We start from the raw sequence: 25,551 nt of genomic DNA on the forward strand, positions 1-25,551 counted from the left end.
CACCTTTCCAAAAAACATTAGAGAAAAAACTTAAGAATTTTATATACTGTATCAACAACTAACTGTTTATATTTATAGTTTAAAATCCATGAAGTGTAAAGTTTTTTATACAATGAATCCATCGACCATCATTCACCATTGATTTGTATTACTTTTGTTTGAGAGTTAATAATAGTTAATAAATCAATGATACATGATTTATTGACAGTGTAAAAAACACTTACACTGTCAGTACATACATATTAAATCCTTATATTTAATCAAGTTGATTCTTAAAAAAAATCTAATATATATGAAAGTAAATAATATAATAATTGTGTATAAATCTTTAGATGAATTTTATTTTTTCTAATTGGATATATTGTCGTTTTATGTACTACAAAAAAACACAGTTCATTATTTTGAATAAGTAACTAATCACTTCAAATGTGGGTAATTGCTTCACAATAAGTGTCACTATCAAAAATTAAATAATTATCCTTTTGATCATTATAGGATTTAGGCTTACACACTAGACGTGCATATATTTTCTTTAGGCGAATCAAAGAGAACAGAAAATAGTTTTTTTTCATTGTTTGGTTGCATCAAAAAAAAAAGGAAGGAAATAAAAAAAATGGTGAGGCCCATATATGATGTTTTCTCTCCATTATTGAGAGGAAAACATATAAAAAAATTGTACCAGAATCGATTGTCATAAAGTATGTCTTAAACCATATTCCAAACGAATGATGATGAAATAAAAATAAAAAAAAATAAGAAATATTTAATTTTTTAAATCAGATCGCATGTTTTTATTGGTTTAAGACATGATTTGAGATATACTTTGAGATATCGTTTCTTTGATAGTACAAAGAAAATATCATTAATAATAATAATTATATTATTTTCTCTATAACTTCTTTCCATTTTCTATCATATCAAACAATTAAAAAATCATCACATTTTCTACCTATTTTTCCTCTCACGTTTTCATTCCTCAACTTTCTCTAAAAAACACAGTATTAAACTTCTATTACTATGAATTAGTTTTTAATTTAAAATCCCTTCATTTTGGTCTGCACCTCCGTGGCTCCGTCGGTAACTGAAGAAAGAGCGCAAAATTCCGACCCTCCGCCCCAATTGCAAAATGAAAAAAATATATTATTTATTAATTAATTATTGGAATAATACCAAGTGCAAAGTATTAAACCTTATTAATCTTTATCCTATCCTACCCCCATTCCAATTTTAAAAATTAAAATAAAAAAAATTCCTGACATGAAAAGGTAAGATATTCAAATCCATTTAATTTTATGCATTTCTCAGATTTTCTGTTTAGGAAAGTTTATCTTTGAATTGGATTCTTTTCCTTTGAACCCTAAGCTTCAATTTTTGTTCATTGTATTCTAATCTGATTAGGATTCAGAAGGTTATTCCCTTCAATTTTCATGTGGCTATATTAATGGACTTTGGTGCTGACAATTTTCAAGTACTTGAATTTATCTCTATAGTTACTCCTGCTGCATCTTCAGTTTCAACCATTTGAAAGGTTGCCCCCCTCCAATATTCAATTTATTGTTTGAATTGAACTGTTTCACTTTGCTTTTGTTGATTGCTCTAAAAAAACTTGAAAGTATAATGGTTTTACTGCATTTTTTCTAGTTTGATTTCTCTGTTTTTTTGTTGTTGTAGGAAGTGCTTGTTTGTGGTAATTGTTCAAATTGGGACTAACCTAACCCCACTTTGGTTTAGTGACAATCCATTAATCTCTTCATGCCCATGCATGCAGGGACAGAAAAACAAGATAATTTATTTTGAATTTAATGCAATTCAGATTGAAAATGGATATTATCTATGTATCTATCTATTTGTTTAGTTATGCTGTATGATGTGATGCACCATATGATGTAAGATGTACTTGGAAATTTAGGAATTTCTGTAAAGTTTGTAGCATAATCAGTTCTTTTATGTGCTGTAGTTTGTTCTTTTGTTGTAAGCTGTTTCCGAGACATGGATTTGCGGAAGTCTAAAACTTCTGGTAGTGCATCTTCATTGAGTGTTGCACCGATGAGTGTTCCAATTCAGGTCGATGAGATGGCTCGGTCCCCCAAGGATATGAGATCGGTTGGCCATACTGTTCAGACAGATGTGGATCTAGACATTAAAGAAGTTTACTTTTTGATTATGCACTTTTTGTCTGCCGGGCCATGCCAGAAGACTTTTGCACAGTTCCGGAATGAACTTTTAGAGCATCAGCTTCTGCCTAGGAGATATCATGCTTGGTTTTCAAGAAGTGGTGTGCCCAGTGAGGAGGATGCTGATGACAATGATGGCATCTCTTTACCTTTAGATTACAGAAAATTAATGGACAGGTATTTTGCTCTATGCATATGCCTTCTGATTTGTTTATATACAAATTATCTAGGAACAAAAAGGAGATGGATATTTGGAGTTTTATTGTTATTGGATTACTGTTAATAAGGTTAGAGTTGTAGACATAGCTTTTAAAAATTATATTTAAAAAAAAATGAGGACACAGTATTGCAAACAATTTGGTGTTAAATTTGACTATACTTTACTTCTAAAAAAACAGGTATTTACTATTTAGCACGTAACTATTTTTGATAAATCCCAGCAGAAATATGTATTAAATCATCTTGAACTCCTTTTTCCTTTTCATTTTTCTCATTACGCAGGCTGTTTCATAGAGATCTGGCGTCTTTAAATTTTTCACCGACTTAATATTTTTGGTGACCATAGTTTGCTCCAAAGATTAAGATCACTTGAAAATTATACGCTTGTAGATCCTTCACAACTTGACTGCTTTCTTGTGTTCAAAGCATATTAGCAAATTGCAATTACTTTAGATAGTTTTATAAACATATAGTTACCTTTTATTTAGTTATATGTTTTTGTGGGTCAAAGTGTTGTGTTTCAACATGCAGACAATATTTGGTGCTTTTTAAATTGTAGTACAGTTATCTCCAAGTGGTTGACTGGCACTCTCGATCAGATAGAGTATGAACGTACTTGTACTTGAACTTTAAGGGTTTACGAGTTGGATTTTGGAGGTGAAGGAAAGGAAAGAGAATGTTTGAGAGCCATGAAATACAATTACGAGATGACCTTGAAGCCTTCTCTTACCCTCCAAAATCCGACTCACAAAAGGACCCCAAGTGTATATCATAGGCGACTAACATTTAAAAGATGGTAGCTGTAGTCGAATGCCTGTATGCCCAAGAGGTTCTTATTTGGAGTTTTGTATTACAAATGATTTTAGTTTTTAAATTCTTTATAAAAAGAAAATAAACTTATAACTGTAGAGTGTGATTGTTATTATTAGAGGCACATCCAATTAGATATTACTTGGAAGTTGGGCTTGCTTCATATTTTAAGCCTAATAATTATTTGGTTTGAAAAATTTGACTCCAACGTTAGTAAGGGTTGCTTCTTAACATTTCTTGTATGGGAATTAATTACTGGTCATTTTGTGTAACCACAAGGTATCCTCACATAGCTAAGGATCACTTGATAAAGCTTCTGAAGCAATTGATGCTGAGTACTGTCCATCCTTTGCATGGAAAACTTGGAGAAAGTAGCCCTAATGCAGCTGATGTTCCTACTTTACTTGGATATGGTTCCTTTTCACTTCTGGGTAGTATGTGCTATGCTGTAGTAATCTGCTTTCTTTTCGATCATTCAATTTAATCAATTGTTATGATTTTATTTTCCTTTCCTGTGGAATATTCTTAAAGGCACATATTAATAAATATCACCAAAAAAGAGGGATGCATTAATATGTTAGGGCAGCAGTAACTTACTAAGTTTGGGATGGGTATCTCAAACCCCGCTTCAGTTTCTGTTTTGGGAAAATGGATAAGATGTTCTAGGGCATGATAATATAATCATTTTATATCATAGTAATGATCATGTATGAAAAGGGGAAAGGTACAATTTTCTAGATATTTAAGTGCTCTATCTAATAGTTATCCCTGGCTTGGAATTTCTTCCATATCTTCCCTTTTTCAAAGTGTAGTCTGAAGCTTCTATTGGCAAATTTGCATTTAAATATCAATGGTAATTGCTATAGTTGGCTCTGTCCCCATCATAAAACCACAGGATACATATCAATATATATGTGTGGAAGAATGAAATAAGACATTCAATATCTGTTAACTTTATTTTAATCTGTGTTTGTACAGCTGATAGGAAAACATCAGACAAGCAAGGCAAGTCCCCTCCAGTTTACCTGCGTTGGCCACACATGCGGGCCAATCAGGTTCAGGGGCTAAGCTTAAGAGAAATTGGAGGTGGTTTTACAAAGCATCATCGTGCTCCATGTATTCGTTCTGCATGCTATGCTATTGCCAAACCATCAACTATGGTGCAAAGGATGCAAAATATTAAAAAGCTAAGGGGACACCGTGTGGAAGTCTATTGTGGTATGGCATACCTTCTGCTAAACTCGCTATTAAAATGGTGACATTTTGGGCATGCCATTTTATAAGGTCTTGTTCATTTTTCTAATGAATGTCATTAATTAGACATGTGTCTCATGACAATGGCGTAAGTTTATTCAATGCGTTTTCATGATAAGTGCTACTTTCCCTTGGAGTTTCCTTTTGAAATTAAACACTGATTTGATAATAAGTAGCACTTGGAGTCGTATAGGTTTGTTAGGTAACCCTATTTAGTTATTTAGAAATATGTTAGAATTAGTTAGTTAGTTAGAGAAATAAGGCATGTTACCTATAAATAAGAAGAGGGGTTGAGAAAGAGAGCTAGCCAGTCATTTGTAGAGAGAATTGGGGCTTTTGGGCATTGGGTGGTGCAGACCCTCAATGTTCTGCAACATCACTTGTAATATTGGGAAGATTTTCCCTGATTCTAAGCAATAGAATACCAGTTTCTATCACAATTGAACTCAACTGATAAATTTTTTAAAAAATGATTTCATCTTGCAGCCATATTTGATCAATCAGGGAGATATGTAATTAGTGGTTCAGATGATCGGCTTGTCAAAATTTGGTCTATGGAAACAGCACTTTGTTTAGCTAGTTGCCGTGGACACAAAGTGAGTCACGAGTATGATTTATTGATGTAATTTTGATAAGTTTGTTTTCCTTGTATATTATTTAATCCTCTCTTGTCATTATATGAAATTATGAATTGAAGGGTGATATTACTGATTTGGCTGTAAGCTCAAACAATGCTTTGGTGGCATCTTCGTCAAATGATTTTGTCATTCGAGTTGTAAGTAACATGCTTTAATTTTTATGTTCTGCTCTATATTCATTGGATACTAAATTTTTGCAATGCACAGTGGCGCTTACCAGATGGGATGCAAATATCAGTTTTGCGGGGACATACTGGAGCTGTTAATACTATTAGATTTAGTCCCAAACCCAGTGCTGTATACCAGCTGCTATCGTAAGTCTATTTTAACTTAAAGAGTTATCTCTCCATGTTGTTGCTCTGTATCTCAAATCTTGTTGCTCTGTATCTCAAATCTTGTTGCTTTGTCAATAAATGCTTTAAGGGTATTTCTTTTGTTTTTCATGAACAATTTTAATTTTTTACCATTGATTAACCCCTAAGTCTGCAAATCTGTTATCCTTCAAAGGAGAGTTGTAGCTCATTTTCATACGAGGTATGTTTAGAACAAAAAAATCACATACAAAATGTCCTATTATTATATATATATACCCTTCATAACGAAGAGAGGTGAGAGTAATTTACTTAACATATTCTATTAATTATTTTAATTGATCCATAGCAAGGTTGGCATCTTCCTACTTCCATATACAGTGTAGTAACTTGTATTTTAATTTTTTTAAGCATATCCAAAATTCCAAATCACTTAATTGTGTTCTCTGTACCAAAGGAATAATTATTTCTTACTTCATCTCCTTTCTAGTGTTCAAGATAATCAATAACAGGAATTCTTATTTTCTTACTTGACTGTTATGAGATGCGTAGGTCATCAGATGATGGAACTTGTAGATTATGGGATGCAAGATATTCACAACGCAATCCACGAATATACCTGCCTAAACCTCCGGTGGCTACAACTGGTCAGATCATTGCTTCTTGTTCTGTCAATGCCTGAGTTTTGCTCTATTACCATACTAAATTGAATATGGTGCTGCGATATGTTTGGTTTTGGAGTTGGATCAGTTACATTTTATCAATGACTTAGGTTTTCAAGGATTGTGCTGTTCTTCGGTGTCTAAGGCTAGAAAATAGTAGAATTTTGAAGGACTTTTTCTATCCTAGTCTTCATATGAATAGGGTTACTCATTTGGCCTCTTTGGTGCTCTGCACATGGTCTCTTAGTGGAGTTTCTTTGTTAGACGTGCAAAGAGATTGACATGACTTTGTTGCATGAATTAATCTCAAATTTTTTTGGGTGAGGATTCCTTATCCTCTTCTTTTTGTATTCTTCTCATCTAATAAATTTTTTCCCATAAAATAATCTAAATCCAGTACAAAACCATTTATAGTAAAATATTTGTTATTCTAAATGAATATCTCATTTTGGAACTATGAATGGAATTACCATATCTGGTTTAAATCAAAATCTGAACTTGATTGTGTTCTCTGTCCTGAATTAACTGAGGCAGCCTGCCAGACTCCTCAAAATTTTCAAAATCTACTTTTTTTTTAATATGGTTTCTTGAACCTGCCCCCCCCTCCCCGGAGTCAAACAATGGTATTTTTTTAGCATATCTCTGCCACTGTGAATGTAAGTTTGCAGTTTGGACATACAAATTGTTCGTTTCTCACTTCAAGTGCCTTTCAGATCAGCAGTCTGATCTATTGACTGCCATAATTGATTTTTTGTTTCTAGGTTGTTCTTAATTATTGTAGGATTGTTTGAGGAATTGCTTAATTTTTTAGGGAAAAACGATGCTCCACCAGCTAATCAACCTTCCTCAAGTAATGGTCAACAAAGCTGTCGGATACTTTGTTGTGCATATAATGCAACTGGAACTGCTTTTGTTACGGGAAGCTCTGACACTTTTGCCAGGGTATGCTTATATATGACTCTTCAGAAATTTCCTTTCTCTTTCATCAATACATTTGGAGGCTACTTTTTTAAATATTGCATCCTTTTAGATTGGTTTAGAAAATTACTGATATCTGCAGGTGTGGAGTGTTTTTAATTTTAAGCCCAACTGTGATGAGTCCGAACAACCTGTACATGAGATCGATTTATTAACTGGTCATGAGAATGATGTCAATCATGTACAGTTTAGGTTGGGCTCTCCTTCTTAGATCTACATTTAGTTGTTTTCTTTTTTATTTTATGAATATTCTTATTGTCTCTGGTACCTCCATATGCAGTGGCTGCTCTGTGGCTTCAAAATTTTTGACGTCCGACTCTTGGAAAGAAGAAAATACCATGAAGTTCCGAAATTCCTGGTTGGTAAATGACTCGATGCGTATTTTCTTGTGTTTTTTACTAACCTTGTACAGTGTTCGATATAACCTGTACCATTGTCATGCTAAATATGTTTGCAAGCCAATTTTCTTTTCTTTTTATATTTTCAGGTTTAGTCATGATAACATAGTTACCTGCTCTCGTGATGGAAGTGCAATTATATGGGTTCCTAAATCTCGTAGATCCCATGTGAGCTATTTTCTGTTTGTTCATGAAGACCTTTTACTCCATTTTACTATCCAGAAATATTTTGGTCATCTTTGTGGTCAAGTTTCATAACTTTTTCTGTACCACCACCTAGTTCCCTGTTAGTTTTTCAGAAACCACCTAGTTCCCTGTTAGTTTTTCATAACTTTTTCAGAAATATTTTACTCCATTTTACTATCCAGAAATCACGTAGTTCCCTGTTAGTTTTTCAGGGAAAAGCTTTACACTGGACTCGTGCATATCATCTAAAGATGCCACCACCACCTTTGCCTCCTCAGCCTCCGAGAGGGGGTCCAAGGCAGAGATTTCTACGTACTCCCCGTGGTGTCAACATGATTGTTTGGAGTCTGGACAATCGCTTTGTACTTGCAGCTATCATGGGTAATGTACTAGCTAAAAGTAGGAGCTAATGGGTTAAGGAAGTTTACACTTTTAAGTAACATATTATTTTTGTTTTGGTATATTTACATATTAAAATGATGGAACCTTTATCGATATCAGTCAAGGTGGTACATAGATGTACTTATATATTCGGATTCTTACAATTTGATTCTCTCCTGTTTATCCACATTATATGTTCCTTATCCTTTGAGCATCTATCTTGTAGTAATTCACTCATTTTGTTGAAGATTTTCTAGTGGTGTTAATTACCATCCCTTTCCTTTGATAACTTACTGGAAAGACATAATATTGAATTATTATGCAAAGGGCCGAATTTGTCTGATATGTTGTTTAAAGATGTGTGTGAATATTTATATGTTCTACTAACTTCGTACTACTGATTGCTGCTGTTAGTTGCATACAATGTATTTTATTGCCTCAACATGGGTGCATGCTTATGATATGCAATTGACGTTGTATTCCCATATGAAGTAGAAAATACAGTAGGTATTACATCAACTTTATATTCTTCTGATCATTGTTATGATGATGCATATTTATTCATTTGACTAGGTGTGCATTCACAACTTTGTGATCTCCTCCCTTTCTTCCATAAATAATCAGTTTTTAAGTTATTCCATAGCTTAAACTGAATACTTGTCTTTGTCATCTTGAAGATTGCAGAATATGTGTTTGGAATGCAGTTGATGGAAGCTTAGTGCACTCTTTGACTGGTCATACTGCATCTGTAAACCCTCTTAGTCTCCCTTTCCCTTTGCGCTCCTTTCCTTATGGTCTCCCTCTTTTATGTGTTTTTATTTTAATTTCATATGTAGTGCTAATTTGCTCTTCATTAATAAAAAAAGGTCAAAAGATTCTGAAAATGTAACTTCATAAAATTGAAACATGGTTGGTCATACTTTTCTGATAGGGTGTTTGTAGCACAAGTTTCATTTTAATTCTTTTTCATAGTTTATATCTTAATTTGATTTCTAGTTCATCCATGACCAAAATGTTGAGTTTTCAATGGTTGACAGTCTTATGTTTTGGATGTTCATCCTTTCAATCCTCGAATAGCTATGAGTGCTGGGTATGATGGACGGACCATTGTATGGGATGTAAGCTTTTTTTTCATTTGGTTTCTTAATACCAGCATGTACTTCTTAAAATATAATTTAATTCATGTTTCTCTGGTGTATTCTTTTTCAAGATATGGGAGGGCGTACCTATTCGGACGTATGAAATTGGACGTTTTAAGTTGATTGATGGGAAGTTTTCTCCGTAAGTTTCTATGGAGGAATAGTTGTTATTACTGGATTTTCTTTTAGTTTGAACTGTTTTGCTTGCTTATTATTATGTATTTTATATTTCTCATTGTAACATCTACAATTTTTCCCTCTTTGAGACTTTGCTTACTTTGGTAACACTCAATGTTGATCTTTCAAATTGTGTACTTTTGCTCACTTATTAGAACTAGTCTTTGGCAATGATGTCCATGTAAAACAGATATGCTTAAACTGGTAGGTTAAGGCTTGTAAACACTTTTTGTTATTTAATATGCTCCTTCAAGCCAGAGCCCTTCGGGCAAGAAGTGTGGACAGTGCATTGTTCCACTTCACATTATGCTGAAATTCAACTTTTTTATTAATATAATGGGTAGTGAGGATCAAACTCTGGATCACTTGTCCTAGAGGGATGGTGTGTAAATATAATAATCTATTAATATGTCGTGTTGGTTATAGGGATGGAACATCAATTGTGCTTTCAGATGATGTTGGCCAAATATATTTTTTAAATACAGGTGAAGGCGAGTCCCAAAAGGATGCAAAATATGATCAGGTGGTCAAATTTATCAATATGAATTCCCCTACATTTTATTATCTATATCAGCTGCCTAACAAAAAAAGTTTAATTATATTGTTGTCCTTTGATTTTCTGGCAGTTTTTTCTTGGAGACTATCGACCCCTTATTCAGGATAGTGAAGGAAATGTTCTTGATCAGGTTGAGAGTAATCATTATGCCAGTTTACCTTGTTGATTTTACCTTCATATAATAGAATTATTAAATCTAATATATATTTGTTAGCTATTAAAAAATTGATACGTTTGCTAACCTATGTCACCTGATGCAGGAGACTCAACTTCCACCACACCGAAGAAATATGAATGATCCTCTTTGTGATTCTAGTATGTTGTGGCTCTTATATTGTGAAATTCTTGCTGTCTTATTTGTGTACGAATTTCTCTTACCATAGATCATTTCATTATCAGGTATGCTGCCATATCCAGAACCTTATCAGAGTCAATTTCAGCAGCGTCGGCTTGGTGCTCTCGGCATTGAATGGCGTCCTTCAGTGATAAATTATGCTGTTGGTCCAGATTTTAGTGTTGGTCAGGACTACCCGGTATTACCTTTGTCAGATTTGGAAGGAATGCTTGAGCCACAACTAGATTTCATAGATGCCATGTTCTGGGAGCCAGAATATGACATTGTCGCAAGTGATGATAATGACTCTGAATACAATGTGAATGAGGATAGTTCCAGTGCAGGTGAGCAAGGGAGTGCTAGTGCAATCTCTTCTAGTGATTCAGGATGCAGTGAAGATGACTCTAATAGTAGGGATGTCCTTCATAGATCAAGAAGGAAAAAACAAAATGTTGAAGTAAGTGGTGTCCTTATCATCTTTATTGGATCAATCTTTAATTTCAACTTACCATCTAACCCTTAATGTTTCTCAGAGCGAGGCAACGACTTCTTCTGCAAGGCGTGTCAGGAAAAGGAATTTGAAAGAGTGTGATGGTAATCCTTCTGGAAGTAACAGAGCTAAGAAGAAATCCAAAGGCATCTCAAAACCATCGAAAAGGAAACCTTCCAATGCTAAGACATTGAGACCCCAGAGAATTGCTGCTCGCAATGCTCGTAATATGTTCTCTCAAATTAGTGATACAGATAAGGAAGATGGTATTTCTGAAAATGAATCATCAGATGGTTTGAAAGATTCAGACTTTCTTAATGAACCTGAGAGGAAAACGCCTAATAAGCATGATGAACTTAAAGAACCATTTTTGGAAGAATTTGCCAATGTAGCTAAGCCTCCTACACATTGTGAGTCTCAGGTAAAGGTTGAAACTAAACAGAGACTAGTTCTTAAGTTATATCTCCGTGATTCCAAGAAGAACGTGTCCTTAAGGGACACGAGACTGGCATGTGAGACACATGCAAATATGGCATGTCAGTCTTCAAGATCCCATAAGAGTGATCAAGAAACTTCTGCGGGGGTGACCAATGCCAAACTTCCCCAAAGCCACAACACAGATGAACACACTCATAAATCACAAGCTGAAAGTGACCATTGGGACACATCTATAAGAGTTGAGGGGAACACATGCAGACAGAAGAATCAACTTTCAGGACCTGGGGATGGTTTTCAGATTGAAACTGAATTTAATGGCCATCATGAACACAATGCCGATAGGTATGTAAAGCTGAGATAAATGTAAAAAAATGCTTATGATACTACCTTTTCTTTATTTTCTAATTATCTTCCAGTTCGAATCAAATATTTTTTTCAACCATGTTTGCAGGACTGATCATATATCCAGAAAGTTTGACACTGTCTGCCGCATGATTGACACTGAGCCAGCTGACATTGATAACACACTTAAGGTTTCATCAGCTGAAACTTCATTGCTTGGTGATCATGATGGATCCTTGATGTCTGGTTATGAGTTGAATGATGGTGGTAAAGGCCAGCCTGGATCTAACAAATGCACAGAGGACTTGGTGGAAAACAATGATGTAGTTTACTCAAGCCACTCTCGAGATCTCAAAATGAAAGCTCCAATGAAAGCAAGAAAGATAGTTATTAAAAAGAAACAGCCCTTAACAGACATTGAAGGTCCTTGTAAACTGAATTTTTTTAGTTCTCAGGCTTATTCAACAGGTGCTAGAGGCGACTTAATCTCAGGAAATTCTTCTTTTGCGGGGCCTAACCTAGTTGTGGAAGTGCCAGAAGAAGCTGAGCATGACATAAAATTAAGTTCTCCGAAGTTACTGCATTCATATTCAGGCAGGAAAAGTTATGATCACACCAAGGAATGGAACAAGTCACTTAAAGGTAAAGTCAGGCCAGATGGTTCTGGTTGTGATCTGGAAGAAAATACTTCAATTTTCAGCAATCAACATGGTTTTGGAATTGGTCCATCTGATGTTGTAAGTGATCCAAGACGTCGAACACAATCGATGAGGATGGAGACAACTTCCGAGGAGCCAAATGCATTGAACCTAAGAATTAAGGTTCGACGGGGCCAAGATTCCCATGGTACATCTAGTCTGGAAGGTTCTTCGATTAATGTGCCCAATCATCTTCATCAAAGAAAAAGGGCTTCCAGAAACTGGCGTGATGAATATATTGCTAATGACCCTGGTATTTTAACTCGGATGTCAAATCTCAAAGAAAAAAAGTTGTCATGGTTAATGTTGTCAGAGCAGGAGGAGGGTTACCGTTTTATTCCTCAACTTGGTGATGAAGTAGTATACATGAGACAGGTAATTTATGTGGTTATGAATTTGTGAATATTTTTTAAACCTACAACCCATACCACTTTATACTTTGTTTTGGAATGTATGTTTTTCTGCTTTGTTTCACAACTTATCTTTTTGATTGGTTCTATAATCTGTTAACCGATTCTTATTCTTGATCATATTTGATTGGCAGGGCCATCAAGAGTACATAGAGTCATTTATGCTGAAAGAATCAGGTCCATGGAAATTATTTAAAGGACTAAGTGCTTCTGAAATTTGCAAGGTTGAAGAGCTCGAGTATGCAGTGCTCCCAGGTTCTGGGGATAGCTGTTGTAAACTCATACTTAGATGTGTAGATCCTTCTTCACATGTCCATGGCAAAACTTTCAAATTAACTTTGCTTGAATTGATTAACTTTGCTGATTTCATTGTTGAGAAAACATGGTATGATACTGCTATAAACAGAAATTGGTCTTTAAGAGATAAATGCTTAGTCTGGTGGAGAAATGAAGACGGGAAAAGTGGAAATTGGTGGGATGGTCAAATTACCGCAGTGCAGCCCAAATCTCATGATTTTCCTGACAGTCCTTGGGAAAGGTATCAAATCCAGTATAGGACTGATCTGACAGAAACTCATCTGCACAGTCCATGGGAACTATATGATCCTGAGATTCAATGGGAGCACCCCCGCATTGATCCTGGGATTAGAGATACTCTGCTGTCTTATTTCACTAAAATAGGCCACAGGGTGGGTACACATGAAGCTTTATTCCTTATAACCCACTATATCTTTCACTAAATTAGGCTTGTTTATAAATGCAAATGTTCTAACTTTTGACATGTTATAGTTCAAAGTTGACGGGAATATTAACCGTATTCTTTCCTCCAACTATTTTAGGGCTATGATATCCAGGCACTGGACCAACTATCTGAGAAGTCGGAGTTTTCAAACAGGTACTAAAACAAGTTTGCAGCTTAACAGGACCAACTATATTGAAATTTCTGTCTAAAAAACAAAGGACAGATCTGCCTGTGATTTTTGGCAATTTTAGAGCCTTGAAATAACTTACCAATCTGCATAGAGCCTTATTACTAGTACTCTATTTTAACCTTAGAAATTACAAAAAGCGGCGCCACGAAATATATGATTTAAGATAATTTAAGATATTTTGATATACTTTCATATATTCTAACAAAAGTTACGAGTCAAGTTTCAAGCTTTTAAATAATGGCATGTTTGGTATGCATCACAGGTTTCCCGTACAGTTCTATCCTGAATTGATTCAAACAAGATTGAAGAATAACTACTATCGGAGAGTGGAAGCTGTTAAGCATGATATAAAGGTAATGCTATCAAGTGCTGAGGAGTACTTTACAATGTCAAAAAATACTCAGCACTCAACCATGGTCAGGCGAATGTCAGATTGGTTTAGAAGGAAACTTGATAGGTTATAAAAAACTTGATACAGATTTTTAGGTTTCTTCTAAGTTCTAAGATTGTTTTTCATTCCTTGATCCAATTTTGGTGAATTTGTTCGTAGCTAAGCTATGATTTTATAGAATGGAGAAGGCCATATGTGGTGGTAATTGGTAAATTTTAGTTCACACATTTGGCCACTCATCATTTCACATGCTGATTATCACCACAATGGTAGAGGGCTTTATGGTATTGTTTGTGGTTTTGACTAGGCCACCACTAACTCGAGTTTAATGTTCAGGCATTTGCTATTAGAATGCTATGAACATTGTAGCATCTAAGGGCTTTTTTTGGTGAACAAGATAAAAGTGATGAGATAGAATGATTTTTCTTATCATGTTACAATAGAATGTTATTAGAATGCTATGAGCATTTGTAGCATCATTTGACTACTTATTGTCTCAATTTCCAAATAATAATAGGAAAAAACTAAAAATATTTTGTTGCAAATCCCTCAGATTTTTCCAACTTTTCTCTTACTGATGCTAAATTTCTCATACTTTTGAATTTAGTGATGCGAACATGCCGTTAAATCTTCCACAGGATAAGCACTCAATTTTCAATAAAGAAGTGTAACCTTTCAAGCTTTAAGTATAACAATTTCCTAATTTTTTAATAAACATGATTTATTATAGAGCATTATAATTTCATTAGCTGATTCATTTAAAAGATTAAGACTTAATTGTAGCTCATACTTTTTACAATTTATAAGGCCCTGTAGGCCACATAATATAATGAACACATACACTGTGATATTATTAGAGTACTTCAGAACTATAGCCCCAAAATTTGCTTTTGCACAGATCATATACAAAGGAAATACCCAAAAAAAAAAAAAACTTATTATAATATCTATACATTGATAGTGTACAGATTTATATGTAATCATTGTATCATTTATCATTCATTTGAACTACTTTTTTTCAAGAGTCAAATATGATTTATGAATTATGTAGTGACAGTGTATCAAACTCATACACTTTCAATTTCTAGCGTGTACATGTCTGATGGCTTCAAGTACACGTTCTCGTTTAATGGGCTTCACTAAATGAAAGTCCATTGCATCCTCTGTGACTATGTTATCCGTATGAGCAGTTAATGCAATGATAGGAATCCGAATACCATAGGGCTTCTCCATCTCCCTTATTTGTCTTGTTGCCTCAAACCCATTCATTACTGGCATCTGTTGAATCAATTATATTAACCAATTTCAAAAAATAATCAATTTATCATAAAGGGATTGCTGTTCCTAACTCAAGCATTTGTTACAAAAACCAAACTATTTGTGCATGCATTTGTTTTCAGTGTAGTTGCCTATGGTCTGTTTACGAGTTGAATTTTGGAGGATAATAAAAGAAATGGAAAGACTTTAGAACCATGAAATACACTTATACGAGGATTCTGAAACCTTTGTAAGGGAAGTATAAATCTCAAGCCAAAAGTCATGCAGGGTGAAGAATAGAACCTATTCATACGGCAACACAAGAAAATAAAATGAAAGTTGAAAACGTAGTGCATAGTTCATTACCTCACAATCCATTAAGATGTAATCATAAGGAAGATTAGGAAAATCCTTCCTAGAAAGACCTTCCTTAACTAAATTCACAGCTTCTTCACCATTCTCACATTGCTCAATAGTTGCACCAAGTGGAACCAAAGTAGCCAAAGCTAGCTTGCGTAACAAGGCATTGTCCTCAACAACCAAAACTTTCTTACCACTCAAGGGTTTGTTATGGCTTGACCCTTCACATTCTTCTGTTTCTCCTTGATGAACTGGTGATTCTCCTTGATGAACAAGTGATTCTCCTTGATGAACAAGTGATTCTCCTTGATGAACTAGTGATTCTCCTTGATGAACTAGTGATTCTTCTTGAGTTCCCTTCATAATTTGTTCAGTACATTGAAATGAACTTCCATTAGTATTTAGTTCCACTTGTGATTTATCATGCAAAAGGGAGTTGTGTTTTGATAAGCTTGACTCTGTACAAGTCTTTCCAACTGTATGATCAATTGCGTTTTCTCTTTTTGATCTACTAAAACCGTTTTTCAAAGCACCACCATACTCAGGAAGAAGCTCTAAAATTTGGGTCAAACGACTACCATGAAAAGGTTTTGATAGAACAATATCATTTGGATCAAGTAAATCCTTGTCAAGGGTCTTAAAGTTGTTACCATGCAAAAGTGGCTTATTTAACCAAACAACTTTACTTGGGTTAAGAAGGCCTTCTCTGAAGCTAGATACCATGCTGCAAAGTTCAGAAAATGGTCCTGCATTTGTATCAATGATAATCAGAATGAAACATGGGGCAGTTCCTATAATATCTGTCTTCTTGAAAACTGAAGGCATTGACTCAGTTCTACTCACTGAAGTCAAATGAATTCCTATGGATCTTGGAAAAAGAGTATGAGATGTGGACCTAAAACTCAAATCTGAAGGCACTGATGAACTTTGGTTGCAGGAATAGTCACCCTTATATTTAATCTTATCAAGAGTTTCAAGCAAATTTTCCCACTGATTCACAACCTTAACTTTAATCCCTAAGCTCTCCATGAATCTTTGCGAAATCCTTTTCCGCTCTTTGTCGACTATCAAAAGAACAACATGGGAAGCCTGTGGCCTAGGATAGCTGCAAATACGTAAACCAGGACCCAAGGAATTACGAATGCTTGAACCGGAACTATTACTTCCAATGTTTAGTCCTTGAGCATTGTTTCTGTCACCTAATCCATACTCAGTACTTTCCCTTCTGCTACCATTCCTCATTGTCCCACATACAGTGAGGACCACATTGAACCTGAAACAAGTTCCTTTTCCCCCTACATCTTTGTCCACAATTCTAATGTCTCCATGCATCAAACGCACCTAAAAAATATGATAAAATTTTAGTCAAGGAAATTTGTGGCCTAGTGAGCTTGTAGATAAATCTAATTGGTTAGATTGAAATTTTAGTGTCTATTGTTTTAGCAAGGATACTGCAGAGGGAAATGCAGTAAAAAAACAGACAGAGATCACCTGTTACAACTTATTGTTCCCAACCCTGTCTTGTCCAATGCCACAAAAAATATCCATTCATATGTGACCTTCCATCCCCTTACTAAAACATAACAAAATAGAATGGAGATCATTTGTCCCATTTTAGGTGTCCCAATCCAATTAAAAATTGTCATGTAATTAAAAAGAATAATCATAAAAACATAAAATAACTTTTGTACGTTACTTGTTGGAATATGATTGGTTTGGGACATGGGGACAAAAACTTTTCGAGACAGGTAATCCTTGTTCAATAGAATATTATGTGACACTATATTATCGGGCGAGACAAAGTTAGAGATACCAAGGTGGAACAGGTGATCTTCATTCATTCGTAAAAAACAATAGCAAAAACATGTTAACATAAAAAGTCACAATTAAGTAGTGTACATACCAAGGACTGCACAATCCCAAGTCCCAAGCCAGTTCCTCCTTGGCCAAGAGAAGTTTCTTTGACTTGGACATAATTCTCAAACACAGACTTGTACTTTTCTTTAGGAATTCCTTTTCCTGTATCATCCACTTCAAATGTAACATCTATTGAATTCTCTTGTTGGAGTGAACTCATGGCTGCTTCTATGTCACAATGTGCTTTGTTTTTCTTACAAAGTAAACTTGAAACATGTTTAATAAAGCTATAGTTGTTAGTATCCATTATTGAGTTCTGCATGTTTGATTTCCTAACCCATGCTCTAACTGCTATGTGCCCCTCATCAGTAAATTTAACAGCATTGCTTAATAAATTGCACAAAACCTGTTTAAGTTTTCCTCTATCACCTTTCACATGTGAATATCTCATAAGAGAACCATTACAAGGGTCCAATACAATGTCTACACCTTTCTTCATACCCAGTGGATGGTATAAATCAACTACATCTTCCAGTAGATGGGAAAGATCAAAATCTTCTTCCTCAAGATGCATTTTCCCTGCCTCAATTTTGCTTGTGTCAAGTATAGAATTCAACAGTCCTAGAGAAATATGTATAGAAAGAAATAAGTTAATAGTGTTGTTATGATAATTGAAATTATGAAATAAATGGACCATATATATATATATATATGAAAGATACAAATCAATACCACAAGATATAGAATTTATTAATTTCATCTCAAAATCAATAGCATCAAGTGAAGTTGTCTAATAGGTATAAAAATCGCACCAAGGTAGGCGAGGCAAGCAATGTGGAGCTTCCAACACCCCCTTCACAGATGTCTGTCGGACTAGGCAATCCACAGAAGAAACAAAGTTAGGCTCTCAGACATTTAGATCCCACCTTAAAACTAACATGTGCATAAACTATATTCCAAAATTAAGTTAGGTTGCTCTACATAGGACTCCTAAGAATAATAATACTTAGTTTTTGAAGGGATTGATGATGGATATTTAAGATATACGGAAGACACATCACACCTTCACATAACATAGAGAATTTTTTACTGCACGTGATAGTCATTTATTATTTTTACTCGTATGTATGTATATTATTTTTATATTAGCTATTTAAACTTTGGGATCAGTGACCGCACTCGAGTCAGATTTACGTGATAAAGTATATACATAGAAAAAAAAATCAAAAATCAAATATAAATGTGATGTGTATAAAAGCATGTGAAACATATTATACAAAAATAGAAAATAAAATATCTTTTCATAAGTAGATAAGTTGTCTCCTACAACTATTAAAATTATGACATAGTATTTTTTAGTTTTACAAATATTTGTAGTTTTAGTGACCATAAAAGATAACTTATTTCAACATATGAGAAGATACTTTATTCTCGTGAAAATAATATAAAAGATACATTTTGATTAACATGAATGATAATGCCATGTTACCTAGTAAATCTCGGATACAATTGTTCATTTGTTTTAAATTGGCTTCCAATTCTGAATGTGGGGTAACTAACTCATATGACATCTCTATCAAACCTGTAAGGCCTGCTAGAGAAGTTCGAACATCATGGCTGGCACTAGCAAAAGCAAGACTCTTATTCATATTCTTTCTTTCAGCTTGTTTGGTAGCTTCAATCTGTTTTATAAGTGAGGCACATAATTGCATTTCTCTCCTTGTGGCTCTAACATTTAGGTATAGGAAACTTAACATAGCAATAAATATTGTGACCATCATTGCAATCAATAGTGTAAAACCCTTTTCCTTAAAATGATTGAGATAAATGCTGCCTGGTCCATTTTGAGTTACAGCTACAACATACTCCTGAAACATAACCAAATTATAAAGATAAGAAGACTATCAATCCTAGTGTTAAAATGATGGGATGTTCATTTCTATCAGAAGTTATTAGGTAGTCCATCATCATCATTTGTTATTTATTTCATATTTTTAGCTCAAAATGAGTAGCAAATGATGATGATGATACATATAAGATTAGAGAATAAAATATTTTCCCACACTAGGAAATAATTTATCTTATTCAACCAGTAAAAGTATGAAGATTTTACTATGGTCAATGACAAGTTAATTGAAGTTTACTTGATTATAATTTTATATCTTTATTTGAATTCAATTTTCTAGCTTAAAGAAGCGTTTTGAGTTTGAAACTTTGAATTATTGTAAAATGTTAGTAAAAATAGCTCTATCATGGCCTAGTGATCTTGACTTAATCGACCAGGATTAGTCTTACATGGTGGTTCACGGAAGGAAAAAATTACATGCAAAGCATACACCTCTCTTTTATTACCATTCAGACCTGATCATGAATACAATATATATAGCACCCCTATTCTAATAATTTATTGAAAGTACTTCCACATTGTTTGGGAAGATCAAATTTCCCTGATCCTAGGCACTTATGCTGCTAATCCGAAAAGTGAATCACCCTACTGCTTTGAAGGAACTGAGACCTATCAGTATGTGTGACGTGGCTTATAATGTGTTAACAAAAGTGTTTGTGTTTAGAACAACTTTATTGGTCTCTTGCAATGTAGCTTCATTCATGGGAGAGCAATGTCAGACAATGTTATCCCAATTGAGGAGGTTGTGCACTGCATTCATAAATCTAAATATAAGAAGGGTGTTATGGCTTTCAAGGCCGTTTTGGAGAAAGTTTATACCAGAGTCCATCGGGAGTATCTAGAGTAGACCCTTATGGACTTTGGGTTTCCTACTCTTATTGTTAGACTTGTCATGTGCTGCATGACATCGAGCATCATGTCTATGCTTTGGAATGGTTTCCACTTGGAGTCTTTTAGCCCTTCTAGAGGTCTCCGTCACAGGGATCTTATGTCTCGTTTTCTGTTTGTCCCGTGTTTGGAGAAGTTATCACTTCTTATCTAATAGAAAATGGATTCGGGTATATGGAAACATATTACTCTCTCTAAAGGTGGTTCTCCAATCTCTCACATACTTTTTTGCACATGATGTCCTCCTCTTCTATAAAGCTACCAACAATAAGGAAAAATCGCTCACTTTAACACTTGATGATTTCTGTAAGGGCTTTGGGATGAAGGTGAACCATAGATGTCAAAATTCATGTGCTTAGTTAGGGGGTTCACATATCCATTTTTAAGTCTTTAATGGAAAAAACTCAGAGACGGATGAGTACATGGAAGTCAAACCTTATCAATAAAGCAAGTGGGCTATGTCTTGCTAAAGTTGTTATTACTTTCTTACTAATCTATACTATGCATAGTGATAGGATGTCAATGAACTTTCTATAGGATGGTGATGCAAATAATTGGAGTCTCAACTTGGTTAAATGGGAAGTACTAATCAAGAATAAAAAAGATAATGATATTGGGATTCGTTAATCATGTTTGACAAATATCTATCTTATGTGTAAGTTGAGTTGGGATATGATTCAAGGGAGCCATAAGCTTTGATGCAAGGTTTTTAGGGAAAATATTTTTGTATGGTGTATGCACCCACTAAGTCTCTTGTTTCACCTTTATGGAAGAGCATTGTGAAAGCTATAGTGGCTCTGAGGATTAGTTCAATTTGCATTTAGGATATGACAACCAATCCTTCTAATGTTAAAATTGGTTTGGAATAGGCAAACTTTCGTGTCTAGTGGACTATGTTAATATTTCAAACACTCAACTGTAACTAAAGGACTTTTGGAAGGATGATTGCTAGGATTTTAGTTTTATCTACACCATGCTTCCTACTCATATGAAGGACGTCATTCAATCAATTCAAGTTATGTCCTCCTTGAATAGTATGGATTTTTGGATTCGGAGGACACTGGAACAAGATATTACACAGATAACTCATGTTACTCGTGGATTAGGACCAATGACAAGGACATGACTTCTCATAATCTCTGAAATTGGAAGTGGATGTTACATGTTTCATAAAAATTCAAATTTCTTTGTTGGGTCACTGCTCATGATTTCTTGCCAAAAAATTCTCTCTGTTTCAAGAGACATTTGATAACCTCACATATTTGCTCTCGGTGTAACATTGTTACCGAAGATATCCTCCATATTCTCACGGACTGCTACAACTCAACGCTATTATGGTGTTGGTTGGGTTTCAACGAACACAGTTTTTGGGTTTCTCATTCTTTCATATCTTGGATTAGTTGGAAATGTCAGAACCCAAAATGGAAGACTTTTCTTAGCAGGTTTCTAATGGGCTCGGAGGTGGCATAATAATACATTTTTTTGTTATTGTTGTCTGGGACATCACCTATGTCGCTAAAAATGTCAATCAAGACTACAGAGATTGGTATTCCTCTGATATTATAGATTGATGTAGCTTTGGCTAGTACCCAATAATGTCATCCAAAGATTGATTGAGTGAAATTTAATGTAGATGACACATGTTTAATTCGTAATAAATAATAGGCGGTGAGTTATCTGCAATCATGATGGCAAATGACTATCATGATTTCTGGTAAGTTTGAAACTGAGTTTCCCATCGTGGAAGAGCTTCTTGCTATGAAATATGGTCTTTAGTTGGCTTGTAATTAGGGCATCATGTTGTAACCTTAGAGAGGACTATCTGGAGGCAATCAACTTGATCATTAATAAGATGCATACTTGTTGTAACATTTGGCACAAGTTATTTAGAACATCTTTGAGTTGATTAACAAGAATTGAGAAATTCGTGTGCAGCATATTTTCATAAAGAAGGAAACATGAAAGCATATATCATAGTCAAAACTAGTTTGAATATCCATGTCTTTTCTAAGTCTTGGAACACGCCACCTTCCATAACTATCATCATCATGTAGATGGTGGACCTTTACCCTATCATTTAGTTTTGATGTGTTTGTAATTTTCTGTTTTAAGAAAACATAAAATATTGACTGGGAAGATATGAACATCACTTAATAGCGTTTTTTCTAATAATAACGGTATTACTATTGGAAATCATTTAAAATAGTTCCATATTGATTCAAAGAATATGCACAAATATAAAAACGTACCGTGTCTCTTCCCACAATATCCCGAATTTTAAAACTAGAAGAACATGCTTCACCCTTGCATGAGACACTACTACTATCATTGTTTATCAGATTTCCATTTGGATTCAGTGATTGAATAGAAATCGTGTCATTAGAAACCACCTTAATCCCTTGTGCTAGAAGGTTTCCATCTTTGGTATCCATATGATAGCTTATGTTTTGATGGCCAATAATGTCATTAACAACATTTTCATTTGTCAAATTCACATATTTTATGCGTGTGACCATGACAAACCAACATAGCGTCAATGAGAAAAGAACTACTAGTGCAGCATATGCCTACAAAAAAGTTTAACACATGCATTTTATGTCAGTTGAAAAAAATAATAATATTCAGATATTCATAGATGTAGCCTTCTAGGGCTTTACTTACACTTATATTCGATTACAAAAACTAATGTTCAGATATAATAGACAACATAAGATCAACGAAGCTCAAGACATACATGTCTAGTTTTTTTATAGACAAATATCTAGTTAGTTTAGTGTTACCATTAACATAGCCCGATAAAATCAGGCATCATAAAAAGTGGTAACTGTTTTGAAATGTGGCAAGTAACCACATAAATGGTTTCTACATGAATTCATTTATTTTGATTTTCATTCATGGGTATATGACAGTGTATCTACTCATATAATGTTCTTCACTTTATCCACTTATTCTCAATGTCATATGTGAAACTATTTTATTTTCAACATGCATGTTTTTTTTTATTTTCCAAAAATAAATTGTAGAAAAAAAGAACTGTAAACAATCTTAGGAATCAGAATATGAGAGCCTTTTCATCATTTACCACACCATCAATATTAATAAAACATGTAAAAATATAATAAAAAATTACACAAACTAGTGAATACCTGCAGAATCACGAAAGATGAAGGTCGCAGGGCCATTGATAAATGGAGATTCATTATTATGGTTGTGATCACCCTATCCTGTTAAGTTGATGTAGAAATCCCATAAAATGAAATATATGTTTATAAATACTTCATGTACTGAATTCTAAATAACGGTGAAACTACTATAGGTTGTAAATGGTAATTTTTTGGCAACCAAAAATCTATACCATTGTTTTGTTATTTTATGCATGCTTTTATGGTACACAGCATAGTATTAGCAGAAAATATCCCATGAAGATTTTATATTCGATTCATATTATATCCATATTGGAAACATGAAATCCTGTTTAGCATTACTTTATATCTAATACAAAGGCATTTGAGGAAATACTCCTTTGCTTGATTTCTTAAACTGGAAAAGCAGCACATTGTTTCAACTCAAATCCATCACAAACTTGGTAGTTAAACTGGACTAGTATTCTAAATCGAGCCAAATCGTGGAGGATGATGTGGGCAATGATACTATGATTTGATTGCCTTTTGCAATAATGAAAATTCCAAATAGTTTCAAATTGTTGGACTATATTATCTGATGTGGCTATACTAGTTTAAAAAAATCTTTCTAAATTGATCAAAACTTTAGTTTTGAAATCAGGAATGTGAGCCATATGTGAAAAGTAAGTTATCTTTTTACCAAATCGGTTATATTGATGTCCAATTTCAAAAAGTTACTTTCCAAATTAAATATTAAAGTAGTCAATGTTAAAAGTTCTTTTTTTTTTTCAAATCGATTATTATTAATATTTAATTTTGAAAAGTTACCTTCAAAATCTAGTCTTTAACTAACCAACTTTGAAAGTAAATAATTTTGTAAAGAAAATAATAGTAATAGTTTAGATCCTGTAAGTTCAATAATTTTTAAAAACGAAATTACTGCATATATGTTACAAGTAGTTCACCATTGTATTATACAACTAATTTAAACCTACAAACTAATATACCTATAAGTAATATACTATCTCCGACTTACAAGTGAAATACAATATTTGTTTCCTTCTTAATATCACCCTTGCTATCAAAGACCTCCTCAGGAGCCATCATAGTTGCATAGGATGTGTATAACTATTGTCACAATGAAAGATTTCAAACTCTCCAAAAAGCCCTATCACAATCTCATAAAAGAAGACATGATTCATTATTTTTACTATATGGCTGAAATTTTTTTGATAAAATTTTATTAAGGACATGAAGTAAAAAAATATGAGCCGGGTATAGTTAAAGGATATGAAACTCTCATGCCAAGGCAACAAATAGCCTTTGTGGACTACTACAAAATGAAGTTTATGGAAAGTAAATTAAATAAAACAAAAGTTAAATAACTTAAAAAGTCAACCAGTTAGTTTAACCTTAAATGTAAGTTAAGCATAAGTGAAATGTTAGGTCTACTAAATTCTCAGGATGACTAAAAAGTCAAAAATTTGATTCTTGTGAGCGATAGTTGTTAAGAGAGGTAGTCACACACTCCAAAAGGGTAAAGAAATACCATTTTTTTATCTGTTTAATACAATAGTAAGTATCATTATTTTATAATGAGCAAAATTGTGTGTGAAGCCTTATTCTTTCTGACATGACTAGTAAAAAATGAACACGACGATACTAACACAACGACAATCATTAATGGAAGAGGAATCATAAATGAGATGTTGGACCAAAACATTTACATGATAACTTTTTGACATATAAATTTTTCAACTCTTATTTTATACAGTAGGATACTTTATACTGGAATATAATTAATAGTTTGGAACTAATGTTCCAGATATATCCAAATCATTAATTGATGAAGGATAATATGTTTTTACCAAAATTTATGACATGGATATGTTACTTAGCATCCCCATTTATGGATAAGTTCACACATTATATTATTTTAATATTGTTTTCAATAAGAATAATTTAATTAACAAACTCTTTCACAAATACTCTTCATACATAAGTTAGACTCATCTCCACTACTAGAAAGGAAGACAAAAAATAAAATGTAATAACTAATTTATTTTTATATATTTATATTGACATTTTTATTTTTAGGTAAATGTAAATGCTCTTAGCTAAATGTAAATGCATGCATTAACATCATTATGTTTAATTTTCAGGTACCTTCAAAACTTGCCATTGACTAAAGATACTTTTACTTTTCGAGTGAAATGGCATAGTGATTTATCCATTTGGATATG

General features: G+C 33.8%; 2 protein-coding genes across 6 annotated transcripts; one reads left to right on the forward strand and one right to left on the reverse strand.

Moving 5' to 3' along the window:
* On the forward strand, positions 1,230 to 14,073 carry LOC109346282 (bromodomain and WD repeat-containing protein 1-like). 5 transcript variants are annotated; one of them, XM_019585759.1, is made up of 25 exons: positions 1,230 to 1,528; positions 1,958 to 2,351; positions 3,483 to 3,637; positions 4,182 to 4,421; positions 4,944 to 5,053; positions 5,155 to 5,232; positions 5,303 to 5,409; positions 5,959 to 6,053; positions 6,880 to 7,010; positions 7,129 to 7,238; positions 7,327 to 7,404; positions 7,534 to 7,612; positions 7,843 to 8,011; positions 8,689 to 8,759; positions 9,049 to 9,129; positions 9,222 to 9,292; positions 9,754 to 9,850; positions 9,954 to 10,013; positions 10,144 to 10,198; positions 10,283 to 10,674; positions 10,751 to 11,487; positions 11,597 to 12,560; positions 12,730 to 13,284; positions 13,435 to 13,490; positions 13,790 to 14,073. In XM_019585759.1, exons 2-25 carry the CDS (start codon positions 1,990 to 1,992, stop codon positions 13,989 to 13,991), a joined length of 5,055 nt encoding a protein of 1,684 aa, XP_019441304.1. In that variant the 5' UTR covers positions 1,230 to 1,528; positions 1,958 to 1,989; the 3' UTR covers positions 13,992 to 14,073. The 5 variants fall into 5 exon arrangements, with proteins under 5 accessions (XP_019441304.1, XP_019441306.1, XP_019441305.1 ...); XM_019585761.1 differs by having other exon boundaries at positions 3,483 to 3,634; XM_019585760.1 differs by lacking the exon at positions 1,230 to 1,528 and having other exon boundaries at positions 1,564 to 2,351.
* LOC109344729 (histidine kinase CKI1-like) lies at positions 14,996 to 23,368 on the reverse strand. The gene is made up of 6 exons (XM_019583482.1): positions 23,333 to 23,368; positions 22,436 to 22,753; positions 18,882 to 19,260; positions 17,439 to 18,013; positions 15,542 to 16,876; positions 14,996 to 15,196 (listed from the first exon to the last, which is right to left on the reverse strand). The coding sequence occupies exons 1-6, from the start codon at positions 23,366 to 23,368 to the stop codon at positions 14,996 to 14,998; spliced, it is 2,844 nt and encodes a 947-aa protein (XP_019439027.1).

The sequence above is a fragment of the Lupinus angustifolius genome, chromosome LG04 (assembly GCF_001865875.1).
Source record: "Lupinus angustifolius cultivar Tanjil chromosome LG04, LupAngTanjil_v1.0, whole genome shotgun sequence".
NCBI classification, from domain to species: Eukaryota; Viridiplantae; Streptophyta; class Magnoliopsida; order Fabales; family Fabaceae; genus Lupinus; species Lupinus angustifolius.